General features: G+C 42.3%; 1 protein-coding gene across 3 annotated transcripts in view; it reads right to left on the bottom strand.

Moving 5' to 3' along the window:
- The window catches only part of PLXNB1 (plexin B1), a 248,373-nt gene that overhangs the window by 71,584 nt on the left and 159,823 nt on the right, over positions 1-16,966 (bottom strand). For all 3 annotated transcript variants that reach the window (XM_060766551.2, XM_060766550.2, XM_060766552.2), the window contains exon 5: positions 1,096-1,278. In XM_060766551.2, the coding sequence (XP_060622534.2) occupies positions 1,096-1,278 (183 nt within the window). The remainder of the gene's footprint in view (positions 1-1,095; positions 1,279-16,966) is intronic.

The raw sequence follows: 16,966 nt of genomic DNA, 5'->3' as shown, positions 1-16,966 counted from the left end.
TGCTCTGAATTATAATTTTCAATGCAATTTGGTAGGCACAGTGTGGACCACTCTAACAACCACCATGTCAGACTACACAGAGAAGCCATTGAAATCCACAAGCATGTCGACAATTTGATCAGAAAGGAGGAAGCCATGAAAATTAACAAAATCTGGATATCTGTATTTTAAAAACTCCAAAATCAGGACAGTAAATAAAGAACAACACTCAGAAAATTGGGGAATTCCAGACAGAAAACAATCAGGGCCAGCTAACACCTCCCAACAAAGGCTTCCCCAGGGAGGAAGCAGTCTGGCTTTGAAACAGCAAGGCCATTCAATACTAATCAATCTGGTCAACTGCAACATTCACACTTGCCTCAAGCAGACAAGAGGCGTTTTTCTCACCCTGGACATTCCACCAATATTTAAACCATGTTTTACTAGTTTCCAAGAGACCTCACAACCTGCCACAGATCTGGGTGAAACATCAGGATAGAATGCTTCTGGAACATTGACATACAGCCCGGAAAACTCACAGCAACCCAGTGATTCCAGCCATGAATGACCACCCTGTCTATATTGAAAGCCCTCATGTTTTAAATGGGTACTCTGTATGTTTCTGTATTGCTTGCTTATGTGGAAACTGCCCTGAGTCTCCTCTAATTCAATGCTACTATTCCTGTGCTACTGTACGGTACTATCCACCTTATTGGCCACCTTATTCTTTAACTAATTTTGTATATTGGCCTCTCCGCCCCCCATGAGTCTGTTGTTGCTTATGATGTTTGCTTATTATTGTTTATGCTGTTTTATGCTATTTTAATATTTTATAGTTCTTTAACTCTATGTTACTTTGGGCTTGGCCCAATGTAAGCTGCCTCGAGTCCCCTCGGAGCGATGGAGGCGGGGTAGAAAAATAAAGTTCTTCTTCCTCTATTTATATACCGCTTTTCTCACTCCGGGAGGACTCAAAGCAGTTTACACAGAAATAACTGCAAAATTCAATGCCTTACATATATAAACCAAATCACAAATCAACACCATATAACTCAGCATAAAATCAATAGGACAATCCACCATAAGATAAGAAAAAAATGACATTTTACTACTTACCTTGTGCAGTTGACCTTTGCTGTCCCCCAGGAAGATGACAGTGTGTCCATCTTCGATGCTGACCGCCACCGCAGTGAGACGTGAATCTGGTTTTTCCAGGATCGGGGTGGCTTCAAGGGGCAGCCGGCTGGCCATGGGACTTGGAGTGTGGTCTGAACCACAGGGATAGGCATCCAAAGTGTCCTTTGTGGAGACAGGAAAAGAAAAAAAGATGAGAATAAGACTATTTCACAACAGCCAATCTGCTTTTAGATTAAACTCAAAATTAAAATTTCAACTATGACTCACTAACATCTAACAGCAGAAGAGCCCTCTTTAATGGTCAGAAAGCAGATTGAAAATCTACTGGTCAAAAAGTATTGGGATCCTCATCATGATATGCTCCAGGTCACCACTCACTTTGTTTACATTTTGTGACTTACATAAGTAATTGTTAAAGATCTCTCCCCCTCCCTGCTACCCAAACTTAAGGTGCACCCAAATAATAGAATGAATGCTATTTGACACCATTTTAATTTTCATAGCTCAATAATTATGGAATTGTAGAAGTCAGGAAAGTTGGCATCAGCATTCTTTGGCAGAGCAGACTAAGGAAGTCATAAAGTGACAGTTCCCATGACGTTATAGCTGTGAGTTTTGGGGAAATGCATCAAATCTACAGTGTAGATCAGGCATGAGCAAACTTGGGCCCTCCAGGTGTTTTGCACTTCAAGTCCCACAATTCCTAACAGCCTCTGGCCCTTTCCTTAAGTGGCTGAGGGGGGAAAGGAAGGGCCTGAAGCTGTTAGGAATTGTGGAAGTCCAAAACGCCTGGAGGGTCTATGTTCGCCCATGCTTGGTGTAGATGAACCTTCAGACTATTATAATATTTGTTCAGCAGGTTTATGGTTACATATGCAAGGCATCCTATTATAATGACTCTTGGTACCCGATGAGTGGTTGGTTCTAGTAACCTATTCAGGATACAAAAACAAGAAGTCTATTGCAAGTATATAAAGTGGCAGAACAATCAATATCCAGATTCTCAGTTCTTGTGGGTTTTTTCGGGCTATATGGCCATGTTCTAGAGGCATTTCTCCTGACGTTTCGCCTGCATCTATGGCAAGCATCCTCAGAGGTGAGGTCCAGATATCCAGATTCTCTTGCCTGGAAACTGAGGACCCACCCACACTGCCATATAATGCAGTTTGACACTGTATTACATGGTTAGACTCATATAATGCAGTTCAACACAGAAGCAAACTGCAAAGGAAAGCTGGTTTTGTGGCTTTAAAACCTGCAGAATATTCCCTCCAAGTATCAAGGGATCAAGGATTATACACGAGTCCAAATCTCTCTTAGTGTTCCGTAAAACCGTATGGGAATTGCAATCACAAAAAAGACACCGGCTCAAGGTCAGCCATCTCTAGCCTCTCTGCAGACTTTGTCCCAGCTTTTAAGCTGGATACACTCCAGATAAGCAACCTTCCATTAGAACAATAAATCAACTTAAAAGAAGATTGAAGATTGGGAACTCTTAACACTTAAGATTGATGAGAATGGTAAAAACAAAAAAGCAAAACAAAAACCTAGTTCTATCAAAATGCGTTAAAATGCCTTCCCTCTCTGGATAACCTATGCACAGTGTTGGAGGACAAGAAAAAAAAAGCTGCCCCTTGGGAATGTGCTTTGTTGTTCTTCTACTATGCCATTCGATAAGCTGTCCCTTGTCATTTCCTGCCCCCAGTGGCGCAGTGGGTTAAACCCTTGTGCCGGCAGGACTGAAGACCAACAGGTCATAGGTTTGAATCCGGGGACAGCACAGATGAGCTCCATCTGTCAGCTCCAGCTCCCCAAGCGGGGACATGAGAGAAGCCTCCCCAAAGGACGGTAAAATATCAAAACATTTGGGCATCCCCTGGGTGACGTCCTTTCAGACGGCCAATTCTCTCACACCAGAAGCAACTTGTAGTTTCTCAAGTCGCTCCTGACATGAAAAAAATATATTCCTGACTCTGTCCATCCATTGCTTTGGATGCATCAATACAATACATTTTAAGTGATAAGACATCGGTTTCATTTGCAGAGACACTCGCTGGAACGCCTCAGCAAGCGAGAGTCCAAAAGTGGCAGGCTCAAACCCAGAACCTCAACCAATGGCTGATACCAAATGAGAGACTCCCCCCTGGGCACACAGAGGACTGGGCGACTTGGAAGGCACTGAACAGACTGTGCTCTGGCACCACGAGATGCAGAGCCAACCTTCAGAAATGGGGCCACAAAGTGGCATCCTCGACATGCAAGTGTGGAGAGGAGCAAACCATTGACCACCTGCTGCAATGCAACCTGAGCCCAGCCACATGCACAATGGAGGACTTTCTTGCAGCAACACCAGAAGCACTCCAAGTGGCCAGATACTGGTCAAAGGACATTTAATCAACTACCAAACTCACACATTTTGTATTTTCTCTGTTTGTTTGCTTTTTCTGTTAGAAATGTAATATAATTGACTGGCTGCCCTGACACGAGAAAGAAAGATTTGCAGATGGCAGTGTTACTTTTTCCAGTTCCCTTTCTTGGAAAACAAATCCCAGAGACCTTATAACCTCTGAGGATGCCTGCCACAGATGTGGGCGAAACATCAGGACAGAATGCTTCTGGACCATGCAGCCCAGAAAACTCACAGCAACCCAGAAATCCCTGAGTGTCTCAGCTAGCATGACAAAGTTATCGGAGGTATTCTGGGATTAACAGTAAAAACAACTGTACTGTTCACGGTTCTATTACATTCCCTACTGCAGATACTTTTTGCATGAAGCTGTGCCTTCAGAGACAAATAGTTCTGGAAGAGGTTTGTGGCACATAATCTCTCAAGGAAAAGACAGGGTTAAACCCCTCCTCCTTCACATAATGGTCCCAGTTTGAATTGGGGCTCCATAGGGCTGCTTTTGAAAAAAGTAGCAGCTTCTGCAAAGCATGCTTTCAAAACCCATGCTCAACATGCAGTTTGTTTCAGAAATACATGCGGTTTTAAGGATCCCCTGTCGCCCACATTTTAGTTAGAACCACACACACACAATAAATTACATTTGCAGAACGCTGCCCTGACCACCAGAGCGCCAAGCCAAGGATTTCATTGCGGAAGTAACCAAACTGAACTTTTGTCTAGTGTCTGGTGTTTCTGGCTGTTCCCTATATGTTGAAAATAGATTCCAGCGCAAGCCTGGGAATACATCGGGGAAATGGTTTCCAGAGAAAACCTACGAAGAAAGGCTGCCTTGAAAGCAAGAATGAGAGGGTGTGATGAAGGAAATTCACTGTCAGACATTTCAGCTGGTAAGCTGAGTGGCAGAGCAATGCCTGAGCTTGGCATGGCCAAAACTGCAGATTTTATTGACAAGTAATGAATAGGCAAGGGTGACATTCACATGCCATTGGAAAGGCCAGTCATGAAAAGGTCTGTGTCCCATACACTGCATTTCCATCTAAACTTTGCAGCTGGAACCGCACAAGACATTTCTCAAAATCTGTGGTTCTTTCCTCCCGCAACAACAACAACAGCAGCAGGAGCAGCAACAACAACACTATGATGTTGCTTTTATTGCTTTTGTGATGTCTTATACTGTTTAATGTTTTTTATCTTATGTTTTATGTATACTGATTTGTTGGAAACTGCCTTGAGTCGCCAATTGGCTGAGAAAGGCAGTATACAAATACAGTAAATAAATAAATAAGACACACTATGACACAGCAAACGAGATATATATGCTGGATTTCATATCACAAAATCACAAGATGAACACTTCTCAAGCTTTTAGGATTGTGTGTTATATTTTCGAATGATGCGCACAAATCCAAGTAAGGTGGCCTTTTGTAGTTGAAAAGATGGTGATTTTGTCAATGTTTAATAATAATGTTCAACAATTTTATTAAATAAATAAAGGACAGTAAATAAAGAGCAACACTAAAGCTAAGACCTCCCAACAAAGGATCCCCCAGGCAGGAAGTAGCCAGGCTTTGAAGCTGCAAGGCCATTAAATGGTAATCAAGGTGACCAATTGCAACATTTGTCTCAAGCAGACAAGGATTCTTTCTCCCACTCTGGACTTTCTACAGATATATAAATCTCACTTGCTTAGTTTATTTATGTATTTATTTATTTAAGTCATTTTTATCCCGCCCATATCAGCACAAAGGCGACTCAGGGCAGCGTACAAGTCACTAACAATTAGATGCCATACATAAAAATACACACATCGGTAAAAAGCAAAAACATCACAAAACATTTTAAAACCAGAAAAGCAATAAACAATAAAAATTATAAAAATATATCTTCTTGTTCAAATCCTCAACCGTTCCATCATCCTAGCCATTCCTAGATCATTTTCCGATTTAAGTTTATCTGGTCATGCTGAGGTTCCAGATGCTTGCTCGAAGATTTTGTTCAGTCCTAATGACAGTCCAAGAGTCAGCCCTCACTGCTGGAAAGAAGGATGAAAAATTATCTAGCAATTGTCTTTTTTTTTCAGTTTAAAAGGAAGGAATGAAGACCAGGTCAGGAAGTTTTAAGTTTGTTTTTTAAGGGATCTGTTTTAAACTGGCCTAACCTGGAAGGGCATTGATAGCACTAACCCACTACACATAGAAATAAACAAACTTTTTTAGAGTCCACACGTCCCGCGGGACTCTTTTGCATCTCAGAATCCTTTCAGAACCATCTACAGAAGCAAAGTGATTTCCACTGTTGTATCTCCCCAGGGAAGAGGTTCAAAGGGCATGAAAACATTTGCGGAACAGTTCTGTGTAAGGAATCTTCTCTGCTCCTTCAGCCAAGGAACTAAAATTTCCCTCGTTTGATACATTCAGAAATGGAAATGCTATAATACAATGCCAATAATTCTGGGCATCGCAATTGAAGAGAGATGTTGACAAGCTGGAATGTGACCAGAGGAGGGCGCCTAAAATTATCAAGGGTCTGGAGAACAAGTCCTATGAGGAGTGGCTTAAAGAACTGGCCATGTTTAGCCTGCAGAAGAGATGGCTGAGAGGAGACATGATGAGGGCCATGTATAAATATGTGGGAGGAAGTCATAGGGAGGAGGAAGCCAGCTTGTTTTCTGCTGACCTGGAGACTAGGACGCGGAACAATGGCTTCAAACTAAGGAGATTCCACCTGAACATTAGGAAGAACTTCCTAACAGTGAGAGCTATTCAGCAGTGGAACTCTCTGCCCCTGAGTGTGGCGGAGGCTACTTCTTTGGAGGGTTTTAAACAGAGACTAGATGGCCATCTGTTGGGGGTGATTTGAAGGCAATTTTCCTGCTTCTTGGCAGGGGATTGGACTGGATGGCCCATAAGGTCTCTTCTAACTCCATGATTGTAGGAGAGAGGATTTGCTCAGATGTATATGGTGCAATCGTTTGAGTGCAGAATTAGGACGCTTGGGAGACCAGGGTCCAAATATGTGTGCAGATGCAGAAATCCACTGGGTGAACTTGGGCAAACAGTGGAAGGCAATGCCAATCCTCCTCTGAACAAATCTGGCTGGAAAAACACTAGAGGGTTGCTATCAATTGCAGTTGACTTAGGTCCCTTTCTACACTGCCATAAAATCCAGATTATCAAAGCAGATGATCCACATTATGTGTTTTGAATTGGATTATATGAGTCTACACTGCCTTATAATCTGGTTTAAAGGAGATAATCCATATTTATATGGCAGAGCCCTAAAAGGCACACAACAAAAACAACTGGATTAGGGATGAAAAGGGATTTTGTTCAATTTTTCAGTATAAATGAAAATAAGGTTGTTGGGTTTTTCTTTTTTTTTTTTGCATGCCTTGAAACTCACCACAAAGCATAAAGAATCATTTTGCCATTCCACTTATTATGTGATTCCTGATTGCCTGAGACTTTGGAATGAAGGAAAAGAACATGATGTTGAAATAAGCAGTGAAGTGCTGAAGACCCATTGATTGAAAATAGCCCTCTAACCACAAACAAAATGTGGCTGTTGGGTTTTTTTCAAGGAGACATTGAATTCGCCATCCTTGAAAATCCTATTCTGACGTAAAAAAAAAAACGTAGTTGAAAGTCTGGAGCTGAAAGAAATTATAACACAGTTCAAGATTGTTATATGTAAGCTCGAAGTCTGGATAAAAACAAGAGGAAAATCTGCAGATGCTGAAAGAAGTCCTGCCCCCCCCCCCCCCCCAAAAAAGACTTGCTTTGAGTCTCTTTTGTGAAGAGAAAAAGTGGGGTACAAATAAACCTCATAACAATAACAACAATAATAATTCTTGATTCCTGATTCTTGCAGCCCAAGAACAAGCAATTAGAACAAATGCAATCAAAGCAAGAATTGAGAAGTCAACTACAGATCCCAAGTTTATGCTCTGCAAGGAAGCAGATGAAATGATGGATCACATCCTCAGCTACTGCAAGAAGATTGCGCAGACGGACTATAAGCAGAGGTATAACACTATTGCTCAGATAATCCATTGGAACTTGTGCCATAAACACCCTTTGCCTGTGAAAAAAACTGATGGGATCACAAGCCTGAAAAAGTTACAGAAAATGAATACATAGACTACTCTGGGACTTCTGAATTCAGACTGACAGAGTTTTGGAGCAAAATACTCTTGACGTCACGTTCGTGTTAAAAAACCAAGTATGGATCATTGATGTTGCAATCCCAGGCGACAGCAGGATTGAAGAGAAACAACTGGAAAAGCTGACACGATGCGAGGATTTAAAGATTGAACTGCAAAGACACAAGCCAGTCAAGGGGGTCCCAGTGGTGATCGGCACACTGGCTGCAGTACCTAAAGACCTTGGCCTGCACTTAAACACTATTGGCGCTGACAAAATTACTATCTCACAGCTGCAAAAGGCCACCCTACTGCACGCATTATTCGCCGACACATCACATAGTCCTAGACACTATGGGGAAGTGTCCAACGTGTGATTCAATACAACAGCCAGCATAGTGATTTTGTTTGCTGTGTACTAATCTTGTTGTGTATATAATAATAATAATAATAATAATAATAATAATAATAATAATAATGCGGGTTTTCTGGCATTGTATATTTATTCTGCTTCTGTGATTGTTTATTTGTATTTTGATTCTGTAGCCCACTTGTCGATGGATGTCCAGAATCAGCAGTATCCACCACGGTCCTTTTTATCCTGGGCGTCGACCAAGCTAGTATAGACTCTGTTTTAGTTTGTTTCTCCATAATGCTAATGGGTTAGGTGCTCTTTGTTCCACTCAGCTGAGACCTCTATGACTTGGTTGAACCTGCTGGTAGTTACACTACTGCCAGCACAGTCCTCAGCATCTTTGGAGCAGTTAAGCCCCCCACCAGAAGTTGACTGGCTCTATCTGCCTAGAAGGTCTGGTGGCAGAGGACTCTTACAAGTAAAACAAGCAGTTGAAGAAGAAAAACATGCCCTGACAGAATATATAAAGGAAAGCCAAGAACCTGCTTTAATTGAAGTCAGTAATCTGAAACTTCTCAAAGCCGAGTAGACAAAGAATCAGTACAAGAAAACTGCATTCCAAACCAGAGCTGACAGCTGGCACAACAAAGCATTGCATGGGCAGTTCCTTGACAAAGTGGAAGGAAAAGTTGACAAGGAGAAGACCTGGTTATGGCTCACGAATGGAACCCTGAAGAAGGAGACAGAAGGCCTGATTCTTGCAGCCCAGGAGCAAGCCATCAGAACAAAGGCCATTATGGCCACGATCAAAAAATCAGCTGATGGCCCAAAATGCAGACTGTGCAAGGAAGCTGATGAAACCATGGACCATATCCTCAGCTGTTAAAAGAAAATCGCACAGACGGACTACAAACAAAGGCACAACTCTGTGACCCAAATGAGTCACTGGAACTTATGTCACAAGTACCACCTGCCAGCAGTAAAGAACTGGTGGGATCATAAACCTGCAAAGGTCGTGGAAAATGAACACGCAAAAATACTGTGACTCTTTCAAATCCAGACTGACAAAGTTTTGGAACATAATACACCAGACATCACGATTGTGGAAAAGAAAAATGTTTGGATTATTGATGTTGCCATACCAGGTGACAGTCAAATTGACAAAAAACAACAGGAAAAACTCAGCCACTATCAAGACCTCAAAATCAAATGGCATAAACAAGTACAGGTGGTCCCATTGGTGATCAGCACACTGGGTTCTGTGCCAGAAGACCTCAGCTGGCATTTGTAAACAATAAATATTGACAAAATCATGATCTGTCAACTGCAAAAGGCCATCTTACTTGGATCTGCATGCATCATTCGAAAATACATCACACAGTCCTAGACGCTTGGGAAGTGTTCGACTTGTGATTTTGTGATACGAAATCCAGCATATAGATCTTGTTTGCTGGGAAATACAGTTTTTGTGTCAACAACAACAACAACAACAACAACAACAACAACATCTGAGGGGAAAGAGTACCATGAATCCAGCAGGAATGCCATACTCCTTCCCCTAGGAACCGATCTATGCTTCTCCTAATGATACATGTTGTGATCAATGGCATGGGCAAACACAGGAACAATCACATATTAAATTCCTGTCACCATTGTTGCGTTTTCAATATTGTCACCTAGAGTATTATTCTAGTTTGCTCTCTAATGTTTATCCTTTCTTTCTTTCTTTCCTTTCCTCCACAGCTGTGACTCTGCCTCTCATGGTCAATGGAGATTACAACAGGCTTGTTCATGTGCCAAGAAACAAGTCTTGCCAAATTTCTGAACTGTAGCTTTGAGCAGGGGCTTTAACACCTGTGTGATCTGCAGCAATTAACAGGTGATCAGGTTTCCCACTGTGGCCTTCTCCAGCTACTTGTTATCAAAGTGCTTTTTTTTAGTCACAAGAGCAGGCCAGGTTTTTATTCACGTGGGTTTGTGTGTAGTCAGCAAACAACTGAATCTGGACACAGAATAATATTTCATCTACAGACTACAGGAGAAGTGGGCAGCTGGGAATGGTCTGAGAACAATGCACATTGCACACATTTCTGGGGAGGAGAGACAATCTCTGTAGGTTGCATCCAGACATTTTTGCTAAACTGAAAGCCATTTCCTAAAATGTGTCATTTTGGGGGAAATTATGTAAATGAAGAACTCGACTTCCTGGAGGCTGATCCACATTGCTCTCTACTTCTGCAGAACAGGATCCCTGGAAATGAGGCAAGCTTGGTGTGAATTGGCTGGGCAAGTCAAACTTTCCAACATTTTCTGAGGCAGTTGCAGCCGGATGCATTTGGACATTTCCCTCTTTTGACCTCTGCTTTTTACAGGGACTTTGTATAACTTAAGACACAGAATGCAGAGATTTCCCTCTCTTCCCTTTCCCCTGTCCAATTTGTGACAGTTGTAGAGCAAGAGCTTCTTGAGAATAATGCAGTGGGTACTGGATGTGTAGCTAGCCCCCTTTCCCCTCATTCATTATATATATATGTGAATACAAGTAGTCCAGAAACTGGAAACAGAATCCTGAAAACCTCTTTTGACTAAGGGTGACTCACTCTGTATACAGGAATAACAACAACAAAACAACAACAAAACAACAACAACAACAACAACAACAACAAAACTTTATTTCTACTCCGCCACCATCTCCCTGGTGCAAACACATAAAATACAATAAGTGAATGACCAATATCACAATAACAATAACCATATAAAATCATAAAATCTCACTAGTTAAAAAAATCAATAAAATGCAACAGTAGCTGCAGATATAAACAAATTGCAATCAGTATCAGTCCATAAAGTGTGAAGTGAGATAAACACAAATCCTCCAATATAATCAGTAAGGATTCTTAAACAAGGTCAAAGTCCTGTTTGAAGAGTCAAATTGGTTCGAACTCTTGGAGAGTGGGGGCTAATGTAATCTTCCTGCGGAGCAGTGGTTCTCAGCCTTCCTAATGCTGTGACCCCTTAACACAGTTCCTCATGTTGTGGTGACCCCCAACCATAAAATTATATTCTCTGCTACTTCCTAACTGTAATTTTTTCTACTGATATGAATTGTAATGTAAATATCTTATATGAAGGCTGTATTTTCATTCACTGGATCAAATTTGGTACAAATACCCGATATGTCCAAATTTGAATACTAATGGGGTTGGGGTGGATTGATTTTGTCATTTGGGAGTTGTAGTCACTGGGATTTATAGTCAGCCTACAATCAAAGAGCATTCTGAACTCCACCAACAATGGAATTGAACCAAACTTGGCATACAAAACTCCCATGACCAACAGAAAATACTGGAAGGATTTGGTGGGCATTAACCCTGAATTTTGGAGTTGTAGTTCATCCAAAGAGCACTGTGGACTCAAACAATGATGGATCTGGACCAAACTTGGCACGAATACTTAGTATTCCCAAATGTGAACTCTGGTGGAATTTGTGGGGAAATAGACCTTAACATTTGGGAGTTGCAATTGCTGGGATTTATAGTTCGTTTACAATCAAAGAGCATTCTGAACCCCCATGACCAACAGAAAATACTGGAGTGATTTAGGGGAGATGTAGTTCACCTACATCTAGAGAGCACTATGAACCCAAACAACTATGCCAAAGGGGTTCCTAAACCCATCAGAAATATGTGCTTTCTGATGGTTTTTGGTGACTCCTCTGAAACCCCTTTGCGACCTCCCCCAGTGGTCCCAACACCCAGGTTGAGAAACTCCGCTGTGGAGGGTATTCCAAAGCCATGGGGCCTCTCGTCCCCACCAACCACACTTGAGACAGAGGTGGAACCGAGAGAAGGGCCTCCTCAACAGATCTCAAAGCCCGCACCAGTTCATAGAAAGAGATGCAGTCTTGAAGTCAGGCTGGACCTGAAGCATATAGGGCGTTATAGGCATCTGAATCTAATTGATGAATCTCAGCTACAATAAACAGAATAAATCAATTGTTGAATGGTGACATGGATGAATTCCATTGATTTCAGCAGGTCTACAGCAGGATTCATACCAAAATATATGTCTGTGTGTGTGTATTTCAAGGCAATGCTTTCACTTCGAGATTCCTCCCTCTCCTTTTAAGGATGGAATCAAGGTCCTGAGAATGAGAGATCCTTGTTACCCAGCCAGTGTGTGCCTTCATCCAAAGTTACACACACACCCACTCTCCCCACCCCAAATACATTGTAAGGTAGGATGGGCAGCAGCATCAGTGCCTATTTTCACTCCCACGTTTGCATGGCAGTCTGTATGATCACGTTCCAGCTGAAAATTACACAAAAATGGAACCCAGACATGATTAGATATCACTCCTGATTTACTGCCAGGTTAAACTGGCTGAGCTTTGGCCAATTTGAAGTAATTGGAATAAGCTTTTGGGAGGAGATGGCTGTTGTCACACTGCTTCGGTAGCATTGTGGAACATTTCATGGATTATATATATTTGTTGGTATTATATTAATAAACAATAAACTTGTGGACCGAAAAGTCGCAGGTTCGAATCTGGGGAGTGGCGTAAGCTTCCGCTGTCAGCCCCAGCTTCTGCCAACCTAGCAGTTCGAAAACATGCAAATGTGAGTAGATCAATAGGTACTACTCCGGTGGGAAGGTAATGGCGCTCCATGCAGTCTTCGACTTAGAAATGGAGATGAGCACCACACCTCAGAATCGGACATGACTGGACATAATGTCAGGGGAAAACCTTTACCTTTTTTTTTCCTAATAAAACAATAATTTTGAAGGAGTATCTGGTGGCTTTGGGGATGTTGGAGGTGCAAGAAAGGGGCTCACACATCCCCCATTGTTTTTGGAAGGCGAGACAGCTCTGCAATGTGACTTATTCTTGCAGAGAAATGCTTAGTTAAGGGCATGAGCTGATTTTTATTCAAACCCTCATTCTCCTTCATTAATAACTAGCTCTAAGTTACCTTCTTAGCTCTTGCCTAAGGGCAAAACTAGTTGTTTGTAGAGATCCAGGCTTAGGAAGCTGGGAGTCTGCCAAAGCAGCTGCAAACTAGCAGAAAGGGAATGGGTGAGGAAGTAGCTACAATATTTGAATTAGAGAAGGGGGAGAAAGCTTAACTCTTCCTCTGCCAGCTCCTTTCCCCAAATAAGTTTGTGTTCAGCAAAGGACGAAAGGGATCCTCTCACCTCTGAAGGAGTCTACCGTATACCATGCAGCTTTGAACAAGTCTACATAGAGAGCATCACACGAAGCATTGCCCAAACACGAATCAAGGAACATGAAAGGCACTGCAGACAAAGTCAATCAGAGAATTCAGCCATAGCAGAGTGTATTGTCGAAGGCTTTCATGGCCAGAATCACTGGGTTGTTGTAGGTTTTTCGGGTTGTATGGCCATGTTCTAGAAGCATTCTCTCCTGACTTTTTGCCTGCATCTGTGGCAAGCATCTTCAGAGGTCACCTCACAACCTCTGAGGATGCTTGTCACAGATGCAGGCAAAACATCAGGAGAGAATGCCTCTAGAACATGGCCATACAATCTAAAAAACCTATAATAACCCATAGCAGAGCACCAGAAGAACCAATCTGAATACAACATATTATTTGAGAACACGGAAATGCTGCACCACTCTAACAACTACCATATCAGAGTACACAGAGAAGCCACTGAAATCCACAAGAACGGGGATAATTTGAACCATGAAAACAAACAAAATCTGGCTACCAGTATTAAAAAAAAACCCTCTAAAATCAGGACAGGAAATAAGGAACAACCAAAAAACAGGGGAATGCCTGTCAGGAAACAATCAGGGCCAGCTAACACCTCCCAACAAAGGATTCATCCAGGCAGGAAAAAGCCAGGCTTTGAAGCTGCAAGGTCATTCAATGCTAATCAAGGTGGCCAATTGCAACATTCACACTTGCCTCAAGCAAAGAGTTTTCTCCCACCCTAGGCATTCCACAGATAGATAAACCCCACTTGCCTAGTTTCCAACAGAACTCACAACCTCTGAGGATGGCTGCCATAGATGTGGACGAAACGTCAGGAGAGAATGCTTCTGGAATATGGCCAGACAGCCTGGAAAACTCACACCAACCCAGTTTATTTTTTATGGCTGTTATATATGAAATATAAAAAGCTTTCTAATGTGAAGAGGAGAAAGGGGGATTTTATGGGGAAAACATTAGATGGGAAGAAAGGTTTGGGACAATCCAGTGCTTCATCCTTTCCAAAGTTATCACTGTACAGACATTAGGTGGGAACCAAGTTTTTAAAACTTCTCCATCATGCAGATTACATTCATGAGGAGTAGGAGAGTTAATGTATTTAAAATGCTGGGCTGGGACTTGGGAGATACAGGTGTGCTTTCACATAGGTTCTGACCTATGACAACCCTAAGGCAACGCCACTACCATTTTTTGCAGAAAGATTTGTTCAGAGAGGGCTTGTTTTTCCCTCTCTGAGGCAGAGAGTGTGTGACGGGGGGTGGGGGGGTCTTACTAGACAATGCTAGGCCCAGAAGAGGCATTTGGAGGCTTAAAAAGCCTCAAAATACGTTGTTAAGGGGTCTGTTGTAAGGGATGACCGCAAAGGTCAGGTGGCAATGTATTCTTCTGCTCTGACAGTTGCCCAACCCTGGCTTAAAACAATTCATAATATTTCAATAGGCCTCTATTTTGTGTAACTTACCACCATTGATTCTTGTCAGAAATATTAAAAATTAACTAGGTATTTTAATTACAAAAATGCGACTCAAGCACTGAAAGGGTTAAATGGATGCAATGACTCAGCAAAAGCTGCAGTTCTATAGAAGCAGGTGGGCCTGTAGCTTAGTAGCAGTCAGTCTGAGGTAAACCTCAGTGGGAGAAAGGTCTCAGTCTGTGAGAAGCCTGTGTGAGAGAATGTCTCAGGGAAAGAATAGGTCTCAGTGTTAGTAGGCCTCAGAGTGTGAGGTTGGCCTTGGTATGAAAAGGCCTTGTGTGTGAAGCTCCAGTGTGAAGGTTGAACATTATTTGTATCATGGAAACCTTGTTCTTGTAAATACTGCAACCATATTATTTTGCTATAAAGAAAAGGTTCCTACGGAAGAGATAACATTGGTCTGTGTGTTTTTGTTCCTTTTTTTCACTTTGGGCTTCTGGTGCTGGATCACACTGCTGAAAAATTACTCTGCCGTACATTTTGGGGAGGGTCTTTTGTTAATAAGCCCACTAGCCCGACAATTCTGGCTAGCAGTCACTCTTCAGGGTCTCTGACAACCAATCTGTCATCTACTTCCCTTTGAATGGATGTAGCAAGACTGAACCTGAAATCTTTCTGGTAAAGCAGAGAAGCAATACAGGACAGGAAAGGAAATGTAGTTTGGGTTGTTGTAGGTTTTTCCGGGCTATATGGCCATGTTCTGGAGGCAATTTTTCTCCTGACATTTCGCCTGCATCTATGGCAAGCATCCTCAGAAGTAGTGAGGTCTGTTGGAAGTAGGAAAAATGGGTTTATGTATCTGTGGAATGACTAGGGTGAGACAAAGGACTTTTGTCTGCTGGGGCTAGATGTGAATGTTTCAGCTGATCACCTTGATTAGCATTCAGTGGCTTTGAAGTGACGGGGGGGGGGGGGGGGAATCCCTTGTTGAGAGTGATTTTATGTGCCTGTTTGTTTCCCCTCTGTTGTTTTGCTGTTGTGATTTTTGAGTCCTTTAATACTGGTAGCCAGATTTTGTTCATTTTCATGGTTTCTTCCTTTCTGTTGAAATTCTCCACATGTTTGTGGATTTCAATGGCTTCTCTGTGTAGTCTGACATGGTGGTTGTGAGAGTGGTCCAGCACTTCTGTGTTCTCAAATAATATGCTGTGTCCAGGCTGGTTCATCAGGTGCTCTGCTATGGCTGACTTCTCTGGTTGAAGTAGTCTGCAGTGCCTTTCATGTTCCTTGATTCGTGTTTGGGCAATGCTGCATTTGGTGGTCCCTATGTAGACTTGTCCACAGCTGCATGGTACATGGTAGACTCCTGCAGAGGTGAGAGGATCCCTCTTGTCCTTTGCTGAACGTAGCATTTGTTGGAAATGTAGTTTACTATCTTCTCGCCAGGTGCTTTTGTGGCTCTAGCTGTCCCACTTGAGAGATTCCCACTCAAAAGTTAATTTGCCCACTGAACCAAATGTGTCATTGGCACCCTATGAACTGGAACAGTTCACATTTTTATAGTTATACTTTTGGGTACAGTTTGTACCTTCCAAGTCCAGAAAGAAGAGGGAAGAAGGAATGAAAGGTTGATGGTCATACAATGAATAAACAATTTACGGAATTCACTGTCACAAGAAGTAGTAAATGCCATGAACTCAGAAGCCTCTAAAAGGGAATTAAACAAATTAATGAGAAACTAGTGTAGCAGCACCTTATATTTGTACAAGATGGCTTCAATGAATTGTTGAAGGCTTTCATGGATGGAATCACTGGTTTGTTGTAGGTCTTTTGGGCTTTATGGCCAAGTTTTAGAAGCATTATCTCCTGATGTTTTACCTGCATCTGTGGCAAGCATCCTCACAACCTCCTTATGTGGCCTGGGAGCTTTGGACCTATGGGCGCAGGCTTTGGGACTATGTGCCCGGGCCTGGCAGGGCCTTCAGCTGAGTAAGCGGCACTTCTTACTCGGTGCACGGCTGCAGGCCCTGCCAGGCCCTAGGCAATTGATCCGAAAAGCAGGTCTTTCTGCCTTTCGTATCGATTGCATTTTTGTTCCAGGAGGGGCTTTTTCCATTTCGTGCCATCCGAATGGACGGAATAAAACGGAAACACGGATGAAACAAATGTGACAAATTTTGGGGCCATGACTAATACATACATATCTAGGTGTATGTATGTATGTATGTATGTAATTTGCAATGTTTTTAGCTATGAACTTTGCATACTGCTTTTTGCCATATTCTGTTAAGTGTTG

This window comes from Anolis sagrei, chromosome 2 (genome assembly GCF_037176765.1).
Source record: "Anolis sagrei isolate rAnoSag1 chromosome 2, rAnoSag1.mat, whole genome shotgun sequence".
Lineage (NCBI taxonomy): Eukaryota > Metazoa > Chordata > Lepidosauria > Squamata > Dactyloidae > Anolis > Anolis sagrei.
Note: the sequence above shows the minus strand (reverse complement) of the source record. Positions and strands in the feature narration are given on the sequence as shown.